The 19,222-nt window shown below is 45.7% G+C and overlaps 1 protein-coding gene and 1 pseudogene across 2 annotated transcripts in view; one reads left to right on the top strand and one right to left on the bottom strand.

The window, feature by feature from the left end:
* Positions 1–115: 115 nt before the first annotated feature.
* Positions 116–8,580, top strand: LOC307071049 (ADP-ribosylation factor-binding protein GGA2-like). The gene is made up of 16 exons (XM_079729916.1): positions 116–256; positions 800–884; positions 1,215–1,290; positions 1,726–1,824; positions 2,247–2,370; positions 2,516–2,616; positions 2,768–2,848; positions 2,987–3,124; positions 4,097–4,304; positions 4,812–5,024; positions 5,321–5,391; positions 5,585–5,703; positions 6,034–6,194; positions 6,823–6,992; positions 7,230–7,340; positions 7,962–8,580. The coding sequence occupies exons 1-16, from the start codon at positions 199–201 to the stop codon at positions 8,070–8,072; spliced, it is 1,926 nt and encodes a 641-aa protein (XP_079586042.1). The 5' UTR covers positions 116–198; the 3' UTR covers positions 8,073–8,580.
* Positions 8,581–10,215: 1,635 nt separating this feature from the next.
* The window catches only part of LOC307071366 (3',5'-cyclic-AMP phosphodiesterase 4C-like), a 13,506-nt pseudogene continuing 4,499 nt past the window's right edge, over positions 10,216–19,222 (bottom strand). Inside the window, exons 5-17 of the transcript in view lie at positions 18,412–18,451; positions 18,237–18,307; positions 17,481–17,643; positions 16,899–16,992; positions 16,364–16,521; positions 15,871–15,969; positions 14,745–14,909; positions 14,370–14,469; positions 13,576–13,730; positions 12,791–12,913; positions 12,065–12,247; positions 10,599–11,451; positions 10,216–10,514 (exon numbers count right to left, since the gene is read on the bottom strand). The product of the transcript in view is annotated as a 3',5'-cyclic-AMP phosphodiesterase 4C-like (transcript). The remainder of the gene's footprint in view (positions 10,515–10,598; positions 11,452–12,064; positions 12,248–12,790; positions 12,914–13,575; positions 13,731–14,369; positions 14,470–14,744; positions 14,910–15,870; positions 15,970–16,363; positions 16,522–16,898; positions 16,993–17,480; positions 17,644–18,236; positions 18,308–18,411; positions 18,452–19,222) is intronic.

Here is a 19,222-nt window from a genome sequence, read left to right as displayed (position 1 = left end):
GGCGAGCTTTTTTTTTTAGAAGGGAATCGATTCGCATGATCCTGACTAAGCAGATAACGAGTGTCACATGTCGCTACGCATTGCTGCGCTGACAACGACAACCCGAATAGCAGTTTGATAGCTGTACACTGAGTAGTCCACAACCAGAGAAACTACGCGTTGTGTGTAAATAAAACAAGTCTGATCCCGGACAAGAGTATGCACAACGGCTCCATGGCGAAAAGAGACGGAGAAGAAAACCTGGACTCATGGCTCAGTAAGTGGCGGCTAAAAAAACGTTTAAAAATAAATAAACGATATGAAACGTTAGAGTCGACTATAGGAAACGATACTTTCATGGGTAAGATTGCTTGGTTTCGAATGCACTCGTTCTCTATTAAACGATGTTGTCGTTAAACCAGTTTGCATAGTGCATGTTATCGGTTTGTTTGTATAAGTTATAAAAGAATATATGATATGATACAAATTTACGCCAGACGACGTTAAAAGCCATTTGTGAGTGAACAGGAAGTGTGGTTTCATAAATAACAATGGGCAACAACAGTCATAATTGGGACTGCTTTTGCTACCTGTGATCACTCACTCGACAATGTTGCAACTGTGTAGTACTGTATAGCCTAACTGCGTTCACTGGTCACTTTTGAAGTGTTGTATGCGTTGTAAATCATACATTAGGGCCAATCGCACAAAGCACGTGATTTAGGAGGGTTTGTTTATGTTCCAAGTTGTTTAAGTTAAAAGTTGGTTTATGTTGATACACACACGCACACACACTGCTAAACTCCTACCTTCCTTTCAGATAAAGCCACAGACCCCAATAATATGGAAGACCGGTGGGATTGTATCCAGGAATTCTACCAACTTGTCAACCAGGAGACTGATGGGTAAGAGCTGTTACAGAGTAAACTTGTTTGAAATGAGAGGGCAATTATGATGTGACCACCGTTTTGAGGGTTAGAGGACATAATGAACCGGCAATGGTTCTTTCTCGCTTATTACTAGTTTTTCAAAAGTTACTTCCAGCCAAAAGGATAGGAAAAGGGGGTGTAGAATGAAATGAACATAAATGAAAGCCATCCTTCTCATAGAGTACTCATCTCATACTCTTAATGTGTCCTTTTAATACCTTCTTTATGTCCTCAATGGATCGAAGTCTCTTCTGTGTTTCCCCATGGCGTGTTCCCAATCTGAGTGAGCTGTCGCTTGCGTTTCAGTCCTCAGGTAGCGACGCGGCTTCTGGCCCACAAGATCCAGTCCCCCCAGGACAACGAAGCTCTGCAGGCTCTAACCGTGAGCCCTCATGCCACATGCAACAACACCCTTTATCCTATCTGGTGTCCAATGCTGAGCTAAACCTTCTCTGTTCTTCCTTTGCCACTCCAATTAGACCTTTGTTTATTACTTAAAAAAACAAAACAGAAAACTAGTTGTACTCTTGTGTGTTTTGGAGACATTTTGTTTTTTTTCTTTTCAAGTGGTTTATGCTTTGGCCTTTATGAGTAACCATCATCACATGACAGCCGTGATATACTTTCAAGTGTGAACAGCAGTTTCATATCATTATTAGTGTTTAGAGAAGCTCTTGACAGTGTCAGGAAACACCCTTATTGAACTTGTGTGCACGTGGATGAGTGTGTGAGCAATACACGTGTTAATTGAAAGAAAAATGTCTGCAATTTATTTTGCTTGTATGTTGTTAGATAATTTAATTTCCCTGCATTTCAGATTCTGGAAGCATGCATGGACAACTGTGGCAGGAGATTTCAAGTGGAGGCCGTTAAATTCCGTTTTCTCAATGAACTCATCAAAGTGCTGATTCCAAAGGTCACACATTTTAATTCAGAGCAATAACAACAACAATAATAATAATGTTTAAATTCATATGAATTGAAACATTTATCTAAGTCAAACCTAAAGTAGGCATTTCGTTTTATCGCAACCTAAAAAGATTTCACTGCTCAAAGTTTGTTCCAGCATATCTGCTTAATTTGTATATAGACAATACTAGTTATTAAACATATTCACACATTACTCAATAATAAAGGGCTTATATGGGAATCTGTGAATAAGGCTCTTTTAAAAATTGCAAACAGCTGAGCTGACATGGTTCTCTATATTAACCTTAGCCTTACCCCTACCTCAGTAACATATACACTTGCTTTGGATAAAATCCAATTAGTAATAGTTATGAATGAGACTGCTTGTTGTTGTCCCCCTCTCTCAACCTGTTGGTTCTACCTCCACAGTACTTGGGCAAATGGAGCTCAGACAGGGTGAAGGAGCGGGTGACGGAGGTGCTGTACGGCTGGACTCTGTGGCTCAAAGAGGAAGCCAAGATCCAGGAAGCGTACAGAATGCTTAAGAAACAAGGTGTCAACACACACTCACACACACAAAACACCACTGACGGCTGTGAGATACTGAATTCTTCCGACATGACTACGACCTTTATTCACAAAGAAAAGCTTTGTTGTTCTTTTTTTAAATAATATGCATTTGTCTGTTGTTTTTTAAGGTATTGTTAAAAAAGACCCTGCATTGCCAGACCGAATTGCAATGCCCCCACCATCGCAGAGAACCAAAGAGTCCGTCTTTGACAAGGAGGGCAAGGCAGAGGTACATGTGTGTTTGTGCCTTTTGTGTGGTGTAAAGTTTGTGTACTTAAGTATCATAATCCCTTGACACATGTGCACCTTGCCATAAAACTCTCTGAATGTGAATCTCCAAGTCAAATATACATAGAACTGCATTGTGACGGCGTCCCCAGCTCTTATCCAGGCTCCTGAAGAGCACATGTCCCGAGGACCTGCAGACCGCCAACAGACTCATCAAAAACACCATCAAAGAGGTGAGGGTTCCCCACAGCCCCCCCCCCCCCCCCCCTTCTCCCCACAGAGGCGGCGCTGTCGTCCTATTGGCTAAGGGTTTTGAGCGTCACATTACAGCTAGCCCGGTTCATCTGAGACGCTGTGTTCTTGTGTCTCAGGAGCAGGACAAGGCAGCGCGGGAATCGAAGCGCGTTTCGACTCTGAAGGAGGTGGAGACCAGCGCCTCCCGGCTGAGAGAGCTGTTGGCCCAGAGCAGCAGGACCGGAGCCCCGGTGCAGCACAGTGAGGAGCTCAGGGTATGGGTGGTGTTAAAAAAAACCCATTGCATAGGCCAGGGGTTCCTATGCTTTTTCCTCCCGCGACCGTTTCAGTGCTTCCGCTCGATCCGACCGCACACTCGCTGGAAACGCTGAGCACAGCAGAATCGGTGGTCCTTTTGTTTAACGCATTGTTTAGGAAATGCTGGTCTAGGCTGTACGCTGTCATGTTTATAGTGACTGTGAAACCCTTGAGGAGGTTGTACAGTGTTTGAAGACCCTTCAACTGTAGCCTTCATGATCTTGATGCAGTGGTTATTACAGGCCTATATCCAACACATCGTTTCTAAGTAAAATCATTGGATAAAGTTGTTTTCCTACAACTCTACATATTTCTGGCATCAAAACATTTTTGGACATTTTTAGGCCTGGATTCATCAAAGCACTCGGTCGACGCTTATCAAGGTTTTAAATGACAGTGGGTCGAAAATATCAGTTCTAGTATTAATAGATCACAGTGCCGCATTTGATTCGTGCATAACATATTGATTTAAAAGGCTGGAAAACTGGGAAGGGCTATCTGGTTCAGCAATAAATTGCTATATTGGGGTACATTGTTTCCATTGGTAACTGCATATCATATATTAATATAAGTTTGGCTATATTTTTTCTTCCCAATTAATAAAAGTATAGATTTCTTAACTGACCTTCTGATCTAATTAATAGTGAGATAAGTTGTTTGATGGTTTCTAAAGCTTGTTTCTGTCTTATTCTGGATATTTATTAATTGTTTGTTTAGCTTCACATGACCATACAACTGTTGTTGGTACCACGGAGAGATCCTTGTTATTTATATATATGTGTGACATTGCTTGCTTGTAAGTCTGTCTTTCATAAATCTGTATCAGTGTTGTTCCTAACCATGCCAAACATCAACCCCCAGTTTATTTTCGTGATATTTATTTATTTTGTATGTTAATCTTTCAACTTGTGTCCTCCTGTAATCTACAGGTGTTATACGAGCATTGTGATCGACTCAGACCTAGCTTGTTCCGGCTAGCCAGCGAAACGACAGACGACGATACGGCGCTGGCGCAGCTTCTTGCGGCTAATGACAAGCTAACGCAGGTGGTGACCACCTATAAGGAGAGGGCGGCGAAAAGCGAGGGGGACCAAGCTACTCGAGGAACATCACGGGAAGAGGAAAAGACAGTCAATGGTAAGCTTTAATATAGCCACTGGGCGCAGTTCTAAGGTTTTTTCTGTTCTAAGGTAAGGTTTATGGGTTCCAATATGTTGGGTTTTAGGGTTTGGTTTTCCATTCTGGAGTAGGGTAAGGGGTTGGGTTTTAGGGTTTGTTGTTTTGGTTCTAGGGTTGGAGTTAGCAGTCGGATATTCTAGTGGTTAGAATGTTTGACTCCCAGCCCAAGCCTTCGGTTTAAACCCCTGCTAAATGACCGAAAGAATTGTCATTCATAGTTACAGGGTTTTTCGAGAAGGTTTTTTGCGTTCAATGAATGTTTTCAAAGTCAAAACTTATATATGATTCCTACAGACATCATGTACTTGTCTATTACTTTCTGAAACTTGTCCATATGTACATTTGGTTGTATCTCTAATATTGATCAATTGTATGCCCTTGCAGAGCTCAGCCTCACTTGGGAAGTCACTGGGTAAATGAGATGTCTCATTTAAATGTGATGATGTGCCTCTCCTCTTTCTGTAGCGCCACCTACCAGTCCCAGGGGGATTCGAAGCTACCACCTCATTGACCTGTCCACCCTGGACGCCCCACCAGACCAAAGAACAGCAGAATCCCCCCTCCATCCATCCCCCCTCTCCTCCTCTCCTCCGTTCCTCCTCTCGTCCCTCCCTCCCCCTGCCCCCAGTGGGAATGGTACCCTCCCCTCAGGGGTTGACCTGGAGCTCATTGATTTAGGTGAGGAATCTGTCTGACCATTAAATTCATTTGAGAAATCCGTAATGTAGAGGTCGTCATGTATCGCTGTTCAGTGTAATTATCTTCTTTCGACACGTTAAACCCCAAAGCACAATGCTGTATCAAAATATTTTTTGCATTTTTGGGTCAGAAATAGACTTCAGTCCTAGACGAAGTGGGCGTCAAAATACAGCCCTGCCATGTTTGCTCTGCTCTGTTTGAAAACAATATGATTCTATGTATTTGTTGGGACTTGCCTCAAACATGAGACAAAATGTGCGCTCCCTGTGCTTCAGGCATAACTGAACATGCCAAACTCTGTCGGACTGAAGGGACGCGGAATACATACTCTAAAGAACTACTGCTGGTAAGGCATGGATACAGACCATTGCAAAATACATACTCTGTCTAAAGAACTACTGCTGGTAAGGCCTGAATACAGACCATTACAAAATGCATACTCTAGATAAATACTGCTGGGGTGGCCTGAATGCAGACCATTACAAAATACATCAAGAGCTGCAATCGTCTGCTTCAACCAGCTTGTTCATGTCTCTCAGGTCAGCAGAGGACTTCGGATGAATGACGATGATGCATGTGGAGGTGGTGATCACTTCCTCCCAGCTCAGAGTGTCTTTGGGGCAAAAGGCAGCTCTGTGAAGGGGGCTGACACCATCTGGTAAGCTGTGTATGTAAATCAAGAGGGATATGACTGTGTGTGTGTATATATATATCTATATATATATATAGATATATATATATATAATATTCAAATATCGATTGTCTGGCAAAGTCGCTTTTTTACCCGTAAACATTTAATTAAAGGTACATTGTTAAGGATTTGGGTCCATCTAGGGGTGAGGTCGTAGATTGCAACCAAACACCCCCCTCAACTCTCCCTTTCCAACTGCATAGGATAACCGGCCTTTAAGGGACTCATTTTTGTCGATGGATTTGTTTTTTCGCCTTAAGTCGTCTAAATACTGACTTGTATCTTTAATCCTGACAGCTCATTCATCCAAAACCCACCATCTGCTGGATCAGGACTGCCTCTCAGGCTGCAGGGCCAGCCCCTGGACTGCCCTCTGTCCCCAGGGGAATCAGAGGGCCGTCGGCCTCCTCCCCAGCCCTGTACAAACACCCACCTTCCCATGGATGCAGTCAGGCCCAGTATGTCCACCTCCACCTTGACCCATTCATTAAGAGTGATTATTAGAGATGAGTCGTTCACGGTCATGCGTATTGGTACAGTGTTAATACAGCCACAGGGCTCTGCAGGGCGGTGCGGTGATAATGCTGTTACGCAGCGATGTTACAACTTTATTAGTTGCGGTGCGAACAAGCTTGCGGTGTTGTGTTAACCCCGAGACTAGAATGTTGTCTGGGTGCGTCAGACAAGCAGCTATGCCCACAGGCTGCATTATGACAAACATAATGACTACCCACCATCCTTGATTTATTTTTTGTTTAATTGTCTACAACAACAGTTGGCCAGATTTTTTTTATCCGGATTTCGATTCAAGAATTCAGGGTTTCAGGGATTTTTATTTGTCATTTCATCACCTTTTATACAATAGAATATTATATTAATTGAATGGCCTATATATTGTGCATGGAATTCAGTTTCTTTGCGGTACAACAGTGGAGTATAAGTTTGCAATGATTGAAGATAAAATGAATGAGAATAAAAGTTAAAAGAATAAGATGCACGTTTAGATATCAGCAATGTCATGAATATTACAAAGGTTACGAGTAACAAACTTACCAAACCAGTCTCTGCCTCTCTCTGGTCCATCAGGACAGCTGGAGCCCCTCCCAGTGTGGGACCAGGCCGGGGTGCACGTCTCCCTCCACTTCGCCCGGGACCCTCCAGGGGGAAATCCCGGCGAAGCCGTGGTGGTTCTCTCTGCTATCAACACCTCCTCACTTTCTGTGAGGGACTTCCTGTTCAAGGCTGCCGTGCCCAAGGTTGCCAAACTCCTCCAAACCAAACCACATTCTTTCATCCAAACCAAAAACAATTCATTATTTTGTCGCCGAGTCTTTGTGATGATGGTCTGTGCTCCTAGACGACTTTCTGAATGAAATGCCATTTGTTTGGGATTCCCCGGGATAAAAAGGGATTTCTTCTCAATATTCGTCTAGTATTCTTGTCTCCCCCTTTGTGGTGTTTAAATGTCTGAATGACAACTCCTTCTCCTGCAGGGCATGTCTGTGAAACTCCAGCCTTCCTCTGGCTCACACCTGCCTCCCTTCAACCCTCTGCTACCTCCAGCAGCCATCTCCCAGGTTCTCCTCTTGTCCAACCCCCAGAAGGTAAGCTGTGGCCCCCGTGACACCATAGCACACCCCACCCCATGCTGAAGTGTGTATCCATGGCTGTATCAATTGGCCTTTCATGTGTGAGAAAAGAAGGAAGAATATTTTATTGAAGGAATAAAGAATAGCCTGTGGTTGTATTTTGAACTCTGTCTTTATGGAAAGTTCTCAATCATCAAATTAGACCAATGACTATTGCCAGTTATGTGTCATGTTTTCCGGGTTTTGATTATATGTTATAGCTATGTGACTAATGGACGGATACTTTATAGAGCAGAGGTTAGGATATGAATACTCTGATTATATGCTGCCACTCGGTTCAGGTGATTACTTCCCTTCTAAAATGGGGAATTGAATCAAATAGATTCATTTTTGTAGCTAAATGCTAGCTTTCATAACCTCTGTTTAAAATAGAGACGTATGAGCAGCTCATTAGTAGGGTCTGACTGAGGAAAAGTGTTATACCCTAATCAGTGCTATCATTTACCCAGGCCCAACACAGGCCACACTGGTAGACAAAGACATTTGTCTTGAACCAATAATTGCTGCTGCCTTACTCTTTTGTAACCTTGCCCTCTCACTTCCTCTCCCCCCCTCTCTTTCTCTCTCCCTCTCCAGCTGAAGGTACGTCTCCGCTACAAACTGGCACTGTTGCACGGCGACCAACCGCTTAGTGAAACAGGCGAGATAGAGAGCTTCCCTCCCTGGACATCTTTAGTGGACGTCTAAAATTAGAACATGCTGAGCTTCCATTATTTATTATTATCCTATTTTTTGTTGTTGCTGAGCTTGTTGGCTGAGCTTACATCACTTTTGCCGATAACCTTAATATTTTCATAAATCGACTGATTAAAATGATGGAGGTTGTGAGTCATTAAACTGACACATGCACAGCTCTCTACTGTAACTTGGAGCACTGCCCCCTTTACTGTTTTTATATTCTCTTTTCTAATATTTTCTACTCAAGCCTGTGCCTCCCACATGCCTGCCCACACTGTTTTGGGTTTGTCTCCAGGAGTACGTTCAGTGTATGCTGAGTCAAATGCTTTAGATACGTTAAGGTTCCTTTGCTTGGTTTGGTTTTGGAAGAGAAAGAAAATCAGGGGGGTAATGTGTGAGAATGAAAGTGTTCTGTTTTTTTTAAGTGTTGTGTACCCTTTGTTGGAAAATTCCCTCATTGGTATCCCTGTAAATGTAGAACAATTTATTATTGTTATTATTAAAGGGAAAAATGATTTCTGGTTTTCTATGTTATTTCTAAGTGGGGTTCAAAGCTAATCTTAGCAACCAGTCCAACCCATACACGTCCCGAAATCTCTCAGAAAACAGGGTTTTGGGCTCAAAATACAAAGACGGGGACAAATATGGAAGTGAAAAAAACATATTGGAGGTGCATGGTAACTTTGTTGACCAATCATATTTATTGTGTGACATCAGCAGATTAAAATACATGTTCACTATATACATATTTGTAACAGGTGTTAGATAAAGTGCCAAAAGCTTCTTTTTTTTAACAATAAATAAACAAAGACAAAATGGGGAATGGCGGAAGACCATCACACTGGTTACCCTGGTTCCACAGAACATGTCTCGACAGGTCAAAGAACGCGGTCAGAAGGAACGGATGGCGTATTTCTCTACGAAAGTGGCTGTGATTTGTCATCGGGACTTCATCCATGGTGTCGTTGCAGTACCTTGTTTAGGGTAGTATATGGCGGTTCCAGTTTGAGCTGAATGTTATGAGTTAGCCTTTTCTTCTTGAAGATCTGTGTTTATAACTGGACAAAAAAAAGCCCTTGATGTTGTTATCCCCACACCATATATAGCACGTTTTATCATGACGTTATAGATAGATTTCCCATATCCAACGGTGTGACGTATCAGTTAGTGTATGTGACTGTTGCTCTGTTCCCAGACCAGAGCCTGCCCAGCAGTTTTGATTCCAAAGGAAAACACGGGAAGTAAAGACAACAGACTATATATATTCCAAAGACATTTTTTGCGTTTCTTTACATTTTTCCGACAAAAATGGAAGAATAGTTAGTATCCATGTTGTTCATTATTCAAACACCAACATAAAGAGTCTTTAGTTTATGTGCGCACGTGTGTGTGTGTGTGTGTATGTGTGTGTGTGTGTGTACACATGTAGGCCCACGTACGTGCGTCACTGAGAACGAGACAGCAATAGTCCATGACATCTGGAGGTTTCTTCACATGCACTTGTTTGCATGTGTGTGTTTTGGACCAGGGGTGCTACAAAAGTTTGATAAAACTCACTTTCAACCCTAATTCCCTATGGCAGTGATGTATGTAGAGTAGATGCTAGGTGATGCAGATCATTGGTCTCTCTGTCGTTAAAGATTGACTTGTGAAACACTGTTTTTAAGTTATTACCAATCCATACAGTGCATAGGCTCCAACATTTATAGCATTTGAACACATTTAAAATATGGTAAAAATCAGTTTTTGGTGTACAGTACATGTTTTTCTGTCTCTTGTCCACGAAATATATATCTCAGGTGACAAATGATATATTTTCTTTCAGTTGCCAACACAATTTGTCTTCCAAACGTTTTGTGTGTGTGCTACAGCACACACAACAGTATGAAGGCTGTGTTTCGGAGCATATAAGGTATAAGGGATGTTTCATTCCTCCTTGCGTTCGTACATTGCAGTTGATTCAGTGTTATCTACAGGTAACATGTCTCTCCCACTCATCTCTCATTCTCTCTCACTCTCTCATTCTCACACTCTTACTCTCTATATCTCACTATCCACTGCCATCATTTGTCCTTCTATCCATGAAGTCTCCACAAGAGTCTCCCCTCCATTAAGTTATTACTTTGATCTTTTGTTGTGATTCCACAACCAGCTAACTCTCCTCTTCCTCCTCCTGCCCATCCTCTGTCTCCCCTTCCTCTACCTCCTCCTTCTCTGAAACCTCGCCATCTTCCCCTGGCTGCTCCTCCAGCATGTCTCCCTCTGGCTCCTCTTCTGCCTCCTCTCCCTCTTCCTCCTCTTCTTCCCCCCTGCCTTGATCCATATGATTCTCCTCCTCCTCCTCATCTTCAATCTCCTCCTCCATCTCTTCCTTGTCTAGATTATCTTCCCTGTCTTCCTCCTCCTCACCTTCCTTCTCCTCCTCTATCTCTTCCTTGTCTAGATTATCTTCCCTGTCTTCCTCCTCCTCACCTTCCTTCTCCTCCTCTATCTCTTCCTTGTCTAGATTATCTTCCCTGTTTTCCTCCTCTTCACCTTCCTTCTCTTCCTCTATCTCTTCCTTGTCTAGGTTGTCTTCGTTTTCCAGATCACTTTCCTCCTCTCTGTCCTCCTTTTCACCTTCGCAGTCTCCCTCAAGCTTTTCTTCCTCCTCCCCCTCGCCTTGGCTCTCCCCTTCTTCTTGTTGGTTTTGCTCATCATCCCCCTTTACTTGGTCCTCCTCCGCCTCCGTCTCCTCGGGCATCTCTCCCCCATCCTCCTCATCATTGGCCACCTCGTCATTGGGGAGCTCCTCCTCCTTCTCCTCCTCCTCTTCCGCCCTATCATCCCCACCTGTGTCCTCATCTTCTGCTCCTTCCTCCTCTGCATCAGGTTCCCCTCCTTCCTCCTCCTCCTCTTCTTCCTCCTCCTTGGCGCTGTCAACGACCACCTCCTCCCCCTTCTCCGGCTCCTCCTCCGCGCCTCCCACGTCCTCCTCTTGGTTGAAACCGTTCTGCTCGCCATAGTAGTGCACCTCCTTTTGACTGTCCTCCTCCTCCTCTTCCTCCTCCTCCTCACTGACGTGGTTGCTGGGCCCCTCCGTGCCGTCTAGGGGTCCGTCGGTGCAGTTGGCGTTGCAGTGGCAGCGCGGCGCCCGCTCTGTGTCCACGGCGTTCCCCAGGTGCACGTGGCTGTGGTTGTTGTGCTCCAGGTCTTCCAGGGTGAGTTCGAACTGGAAGCGGTCCGTCTGCAGGTGCCTGTCCGGAGGAGGGGAGGGCGACTGGGGCATGGTGCTCTGGTACCACTGCCGGTTCTCCTCCAAGGTGTCCAGCAGCTCCTGGGCGTCGGGGTGCACCAGGTCGGCCCATGTCTCCCACAGGGGGTGCACGATGTAGTCGATGAAACCCACCTGGAGGGGGAAAGGGTAAAAGCGGCGGTGAGATTCTCCCCGAGGATCTCCATCCTTAGAGGATGGTGTTCAGTTAACATTCAACCTCCTCTTCATAACTTTTCTACTGCAGCTGTACTCTATAACAAAAATAAACCCGAAAAGTAAGACTCGCCCATCCACGATTCAATCCCTCTTGGGAAGGTTTCTCTGTATATCGTTTTATTCTTATCCACTTTTCGTCTCTCAGCCAACAGTAACAGCCACCATAAATATCCATCACTTTAGCTACAACGCAAGCCACTAGAGTTGGCTGAGGTTAAATGGACTGCATTTATATAGCGCTTTTATCCCAAGCGCTTTACAATATTGCCTGACCTTCACCCATTCATGCAAACATTCACTGCGGAGCCAACCATCCAAAGCGACAGCCAGCTCGTCGGGGGCAGTTAGGGTTAGATGCCGTGCTCGGGGACCCCTCGACACTCTAGGAGGAGCCGGGGATCGAACTAGCCATCTTGCGGTTACCGGCCAACCCGCTCTACCTCCTGAGCTACTTCCGCCCCCCCCAAAAGAGGGTCAAACGTACACAGGGTCTGCGTACGTTCTGAGCCGTTCTGCTACTGCTACCCACCTGGCTCTTCTCGACAGAGGCGTTGTGTCGGTCACACATGGCGCTGATCTCCATTCCCCGCTCCCGCTCCTTATCGCCCTGTCTGAAGAACTCCTCCATGATCCTCTCCGTCCACTGCCTGTAGATGGGCAGGGGCTTGGTGGGGTTGCTCAGGTCCGCGCAGTGCACCATGTTCCTCAGCACCTGCACACACACACACACACACACACACACACACACACACACACACAACCATCAACAACTTTCACCAGGCCCGGCGCTCCCTATACGCAGAATACGTAGGGCACCAAGTACCTGGGGGGGCACATAACTGGACAAAAAAAATACATATGGTGTCCAGATAAAACGTGCTATATAAGGCAAAAAATATATATACATATATATATATTACATTATTGAATTACAAAAAATATATAAATTAGTTATGAAGAGGCCCACCGTTGTTTTTTCTTGATTGTATAACCTCAATATCACTCAATTTCGCCAAATTAGATGTTTTTACCTAATATCTAAAAAGAGCGCCCCCCCCCCCCCCCCACCGAAACGGCCAGCACCGGCCCTGACTTTCACCAACGAGCACAACAACCAATTCATCTACAATAGATAATTGAACCACTAAGTGTTTCAGCCTGGTTTAGTAAAGGTTCACAGAGAAGCGAAAAACAAACAAACGATCTACGAGTAATAAACAAGCGCATCAATGTGCGCGGGGTGGATCCCGTTCACCTGTATGCGCTCGGTGTAGTGGTCCAAGAGCAGCACCCCAGAGCTGGTCACCTTCTTGGTCTCCACCATGGTCTTCAGGTCAGCCATCAAGGTCATGTGCTTGGACATGTCTGTGGCCAGCACCTGAGAGTGAGACACAGGGTGACACAGAGGGGAGAGAGATATTGAAGCTGTTTATCTGGGCATTGGTTCCTGGTTGTAATGTCGCCGTGACCGCTGTAAGACGGAGAGTGAGCCTCTTCGAACAATGGACACCCGGCGCGTGGAAGTGTCAACTTTGTGCTAGATTTGAGACATATATATATATATGCATATATTTATAAGCGTTATGTGTTAAAGTTGGTTCAAGGCCCATAAAAAGATCTCTAGGCTTAAAAGAGAGAGAGAGAGAGAGAGAGAGAGAGAGAGAGAGAGAGAGAGAGAATTACCATGGCACACCAACAAGATACAACGGCTTTATAGATAAAAAGGGGATTGAGGAAAGCATATAAGGTATAGCTCATCCATATAGGGGTTAAGCGTTGTGTGTTAAAGTTGGTTTAAGGCCCATGAACAGATCACTAGGCTTGACCGTTATGTGCGGTTCAGAGTCAAGAGATCGATCATCGAGCCATCCAGCGACGCGTTGGTCCTGATGGACTTATAATCCGCGTGATAAAGAGTCCATCTGCTTCTCCTCACACGTCTCCGGAGCCTTCTCACCGCCAACGACTGGAGCACAACCACAGTGTTTCACTGAGTTTATTCCCAGACCGACGGCGGGAGCGTGGTGTGAGCGGACGCACCATGTCAATGACGAGCTTGCGGAGGCTCTGGCGCTGCCGCTTGTTGAGGTTCTGGAAGATGTCACAGTTGTCCATGTGCAGGAGCTTGAAGCCCACGGCCAGGTGGTGGTTCTCCAGCACCGACTCGTCGTTGTACATGAGGGCCAGCTCCGAGTCTGCAGAGGAGGTTGCGTCAACGTACAAACACAGTGGTAGGCACTAGTCTATGGCACATGGCAGCACACACACTGTTGACGTGGTTCATGAGATCCTCAGGTAATCGTTTTTGCTTTTTCTGTTTTTTTTTGTATTGCCTTAGCTTTATGATTTGTTCTATTTTTACATTTTTACATTCATTTGAGTAGAGCAACAGGAATAATTGAGTGGGTTAGGCTGTTGGAACCCGAGACCTTGGGGATCCAAAGACTTATAGGTATCCCTTCTAGGGCCTAAGCCCCATCTGCTCATTACAAATGTGTCAATAATTTTTTTTACTGTAAGTCCCTTTCTATAAAAACATCTGCTTCAGATGACTAAATGACTCAAATGTAAATATATCAAATTGGGTGCATGTGTGCGCGTGCATGTGTGCGTACGTGTATGTACGTGCGCCCGTGTGTGTGTGTGTGTATGTGTGTGTGTGTGTGTGTGTGTGTGTGTGTTTATGTCTGCGAGTGCATGCTTGTGGGTGTGTATTTGTGTGTGTGCGTGCACCCATGCGTGCATGCGTGTATGTGTGTGTTTGCCTGTGTGCGTACACCCATGCATGCGTGTGTGTGTGCATGATGTGTGTGTGTGTGTGTGTGAGCACTCACTGGTGCTGATGAGGAACTGGTTGGAGACCCCAGGGTGGTCTACGTCGTGGATGGCCGCAGCGAACAGAGCAGCCAGGACCTCCAGATCAGTGAAGACCGCCTGAGGGGACAGGAGAAGGATCACGATGAACCATCAACAGCGGTGATGAGGAGACTCTGGAGAACCATCAGGACAATCAGCCTCCTTCTGACCTCTCACTGCTCTCATTTTCATTGTATCAAAGGTGACATAATATACCACCAGGTGTGAGTGTGATAGGCCATTTCAAGCCGTTTTGGAAATCTGCCTCTTCTGACATCACAAGAGGGTGTGTGTGTGTGTGTGTGTGTGTGTGTGTGTGTGTGTGTGTGTGGGTGTGTGTGCGGCGGGCGTACGTCTAGGGCGGGCGTGGAGAGGAGGACGTGCGTGGACTGGGTGACATCAGCGGCGTGCAGGCTGTTGTGGTATGGCATGTTGCCATGGTAATGGTCCTCCAGGGTCATCATGTAGGTCACGAAGGTATCCACCGGGATACGGAAGGTCTTCAGCAGCTCTCGCTCCTGAGAGGGGGAGGGAGGGGGAGAGAGAGAGGGAGGGAGAGAGAGAGAGAGAGAGAGAGAGAGAGAGAGAGAGAGAGAGAGACAGAGAGAGGGAGAGAGAGAGAGGGAGAGAGAGGATTTATAGATGAAGAAGGGAGAGGGGAGAGCATAGCACGGTGTAGTTCATCCATATAAGGTCATAAGTACAGCTGAAGAGGGCCAGGTCCGTCCATTTAGGGTAAAACTGGAGGAGAAGAGAACCAGTGGCAATAGAGGAGCATGTTGCTCCTCTATTGCCACTGCATTGATCTCTTCGTATTACTCTCACGTAGTGCTAAGTTACACTGGGCACCGGAGAGCATTGACAATGTCAGCCGGTGAACTCTGCGATACAAAGCAATTATTTTTAATGAGAAACAATCTGACTATATATACAGTTATTTCTTCACTGATAGGGACACTTAATCGAGTTTCTTTTGTCTGGTCTAAACCAGTGTTTTTAAACCTGTGGTACGTGAACCACTGGTGGTACACCAGGGTACTGCAGCTGGTGCTTTGACCCTTGAAATAAAATAATTGACAAATATATATACAAAATAATATAGATAATTGAAAATAAAAATATTATAAATATTGTTCGGTAAATAAAGTAACATGACTGGTTAATATTTCTAAAATACTTTCCATTGATGCTTTGTGTCCATTTATGTTTGCTTTATAAGCACACTGACAGCATAAGCAGTATTGCTGCATAACTTTTTCTTTGCCCTTTTCCCCACTGGCCACGGCCTTCTGGCAGCCACACGTGTGTATAAAGAGGGGGTTGACGCTCTTTGCTCCACCACTGCATGTGTATTGATCTATTTTTAACTGTTTGCATATCTGGTGGTCAAGCTGATCGTTTAGTATTACACCTAGGGTCAAAGGTTGGGGACCACTGGTCTGAACAACTTGAGGGAGCTGTCTGTGATGCTCTGCTCACCTGGAAGATGGAGTACATGATGCAGCAGAGGGGCCTGTTGTTGGAGAACTCTGCCACTCGGAAGATGTTAAAGGTCCACTTATCCAAGTCCTCCAACTCCTGTTCCCACACACACACACACACACACACACACACACACACACACACACACACACACACACACACACATACGTACACGCACACACACACACACACACACACACACAGACAAACCCACACACATGCCCGCAGACAGATGCAAATGCACAGCCGCACACACACATGCACGCGAAGACGCACACAATGACACACACATACACACAGATATATGTATTTAGGATAGAACGATTGCATCTCACCCACTGAAGATGAAGATTCAGTGCATGGTAGCAGGAGACATTAACGCCAACGCGTGCGTGCGTGCGTTTGTGTATGTGTGTGTGTGTGTGTGTGTGTGTGTGTGTGTGTGTGTGTGTGTGTGTGTGTGTGTGTGTGTGTGTGTGTGTGTGCCCACCTTGGCGAGCTGGTCCTCGTGCTCGGTGTTGACCCCGAAGCGCGGCAGGGAGATGCTAGTGAGGCTGGAGCTGTGGGACAGCTTGCGGACCCCACTGATGTAGCTCATGGGCTTCTCCTTCAGGGTAGGGGACGGAACCTCTGCCTCGTTCTGCTTGTCTTTAGGGGTTCCACAGAAACAAACACACACACACAAACACACACACATGTTAACACACACGCCAAACACCAGGGGATGTTTTCCAGGGGATGTTTTTATTACATAAGTGGAAAAGGTATAAGATGAGTAAAACAACAGTAAAACAAGAATATAAATAATTGTAAAATGTTAAACATGTTATATTAGAAGATACCACAAAATATACACAAAAAAATATATCTCGAAACAATCTGATTAGTGAAAAATATCAAGGGCAGGCATGGAGGTAAAAAAGGGAACTGGTAAATGGTTATCTGCTGCAGTATTGACGCTGTATCCACAGTATGCAGGCTTGTGTTTGGTTGGGGCCGGTCCACAGGCTGGAATTTGGCCTTACCCAGAAAGGTGCTGGAGATGTACTCTGAAACCTGGTTTCCAGAGCGGCTCATCTCTGACAAGTGGGACAGCTCCCTGTTCAGCATCCTCTTGAACTGTGGTAAGGGAAAACATGGATCATTGTTATATAAAGTAGTGACTAACCCTGGTGGTGTTTCAACTCGCCCAATCTGCATTTGGTTGAAGTTCACACATTGAGACAGCACATTTTGGACATAAATATTGGACTGAATCAAGTGAAACAAGGACAGAAGATTCATACATTTGATCTGAAGTTATACAAAAGTAGCTCAAGCCCGCCATCTTTGCAGTTTTTAACCAAGCAACCAGCTCTTATTATTCCTTATATGGTGAATCAGCACCAGGACGGCAGTTTGGAATGTGTGTGCCATCATGTGAAACCCTCCGATAGGCTGGAGAACCAGGCCGGTGGCTCCTCAGGAATAGAGTGAGGGGATCCGGGTTGATCCATTTTATAAAAGCCCCTCTGGCGGATCTCCGTCCTGAAAGTGCTCAGCGACCATCCATGGTAGTGCGTGGTGGTCCATGGTGGGGGTGGGAGGCGGGTGTACCGGGGGGGTACCTTGTTGGAGGCCATGTCGCTGACGGAGCGGTGGGTCTGAATGGTCTCCAGCTGGTCCAGACACCAGTCCAGCTCCTCCAGCGTGTCCAGGGCCAGCTCCTGGTACTGCTGCTCGTTCAGGACCTCCCTGGGACCCGGACTCAGCCCGCCCATCGGGGACCTTCTGTTGGTACGGCGGTGCGTTAGATGGCTCCGTGGTCATTGATCGCTCATTGGAACACATAACGTAGGTTGCATTATCTTCAACACCTGTGAGCAAACGTGCCGCATGCAACGCTGACGATAGGAATAAGCATATATATATTATATATATATATATACCCTATACCACTGCAAGCAAAGGACCAGAAAGATTAAAAAATAATACAAAAACATTGATGTAAATACAAACAAAGCTATGGTTATCGACGCATTTGGGGTCAAAATGAATGCTCCCCCTGTCATTTGTTTTCAGTGTAAAAGCGATGAGTAGACCAGGGGTTTGTTGTCAACCATCACTGACTGAGGACGCTTGAACAACCACTTAAACCCACACACTACTATGACAGCAACGTGCATACTATAGTATACAGCATCGTACAGTATGGAGGGTTTGGTCCCATGATGTGGATGTTTCCGATAACTCTGTCTCAGGATCCAGCGTACAACATTTAAATACCAATGGTCTATCTCTTTTTGGGGGATTTTGATTTTGAACGTACGGCGAAACCGGGAAACTCTTGACAAATAGGGATCAGGAATCAGTGAACCACCGACCTGACTGTTGGCGTGGAAACGTTGGCCAGGAGTGTGAAGTTGCTGCGCACCGAACGCAGACTTGCCAGCACCTGGGTGATGGCGTATGAACAAAAACCATGTTTTATTCAACCTTCACTCGATTCAGAGAGGAATAAATAAGTGCAGTCTGCCAGGTAAAGGAGTCAGGACTCACTTGAGCGAAGGGTGTGACGATGAAGTCCTCTGCGACGTGTCTGGGTGGGGGCGGGGAGAGACGGGGGGGGGGCGAGGAAGGAAAATATGTTCAATGACAACCATATGGTGACGGACGCTGGTTTGGTTCTCTGGATCTCTCTCTCTCTCTCTGTCACACACACACACACACACACACACACACACACACACACACACACACACATCATGTTTCTTTCTCTCTCTCTCTCTCTCTCTCTCTCTCTCTCTATCTCTCTCTTTCTCTCTTTGTCTCTCACGTACACTCACACCTCTGTCGCTCTCAAAACACACACACACACACACACACACACACACACATCATGTTTCTTTCTCTCTCTCTCTCTCTCTCTCTCTCTCTCTCTATCTCTCTCTCTCTTTGTCTCTCGCGTACACTCACACCTCTGTCGCTCTCAAACACACACACACACACACATCATGTTTCTCTCTCTCTCTCTCTCTCTCTCTCTCTCTCTTTGTCTCTCGCGTACACTCACACCTCTGTCGCTCTCAAACACACACACACACACACACACACACACACACACACACACCCACATGCATCTCTCTCTCTCTCTCTCAAACACCCCTCCAACACAAACACCTGTCTCCCGATCAGCATCTCTCTCAACAGCATTCTCTCTCCCTCTGCCTCTCTCTCTCCCCCCTCTCTCTCTCTTTCTCTCTCCCCCTCTCCTCCCCCCCTCTCTCTCTCTCTCCCCCTCCCTCCCCCTCTCTCTCCCCCCCTCTCTCTCTCTCTTTCTCTCTCCCCCCCTCTCTCTCTCTTTCTCTCT

The sequence above is a fragment of the Pollachius pollachius genome (assembly GCF_949987615.1).
Source record: "Pollachius pollachius genome assembly, chromosome: 2".
NCBI lineage: Eukaryota > Metazoa > Chordata > Actinopteri > Gadiformes > Gadidae > Pollachius > Pollachius pollachius.
The sequence above is the reverse complement of the archived record's forward strand: the minus strand, read 5'-3'. Positions and strand labels throughout refer to the sequence as shown.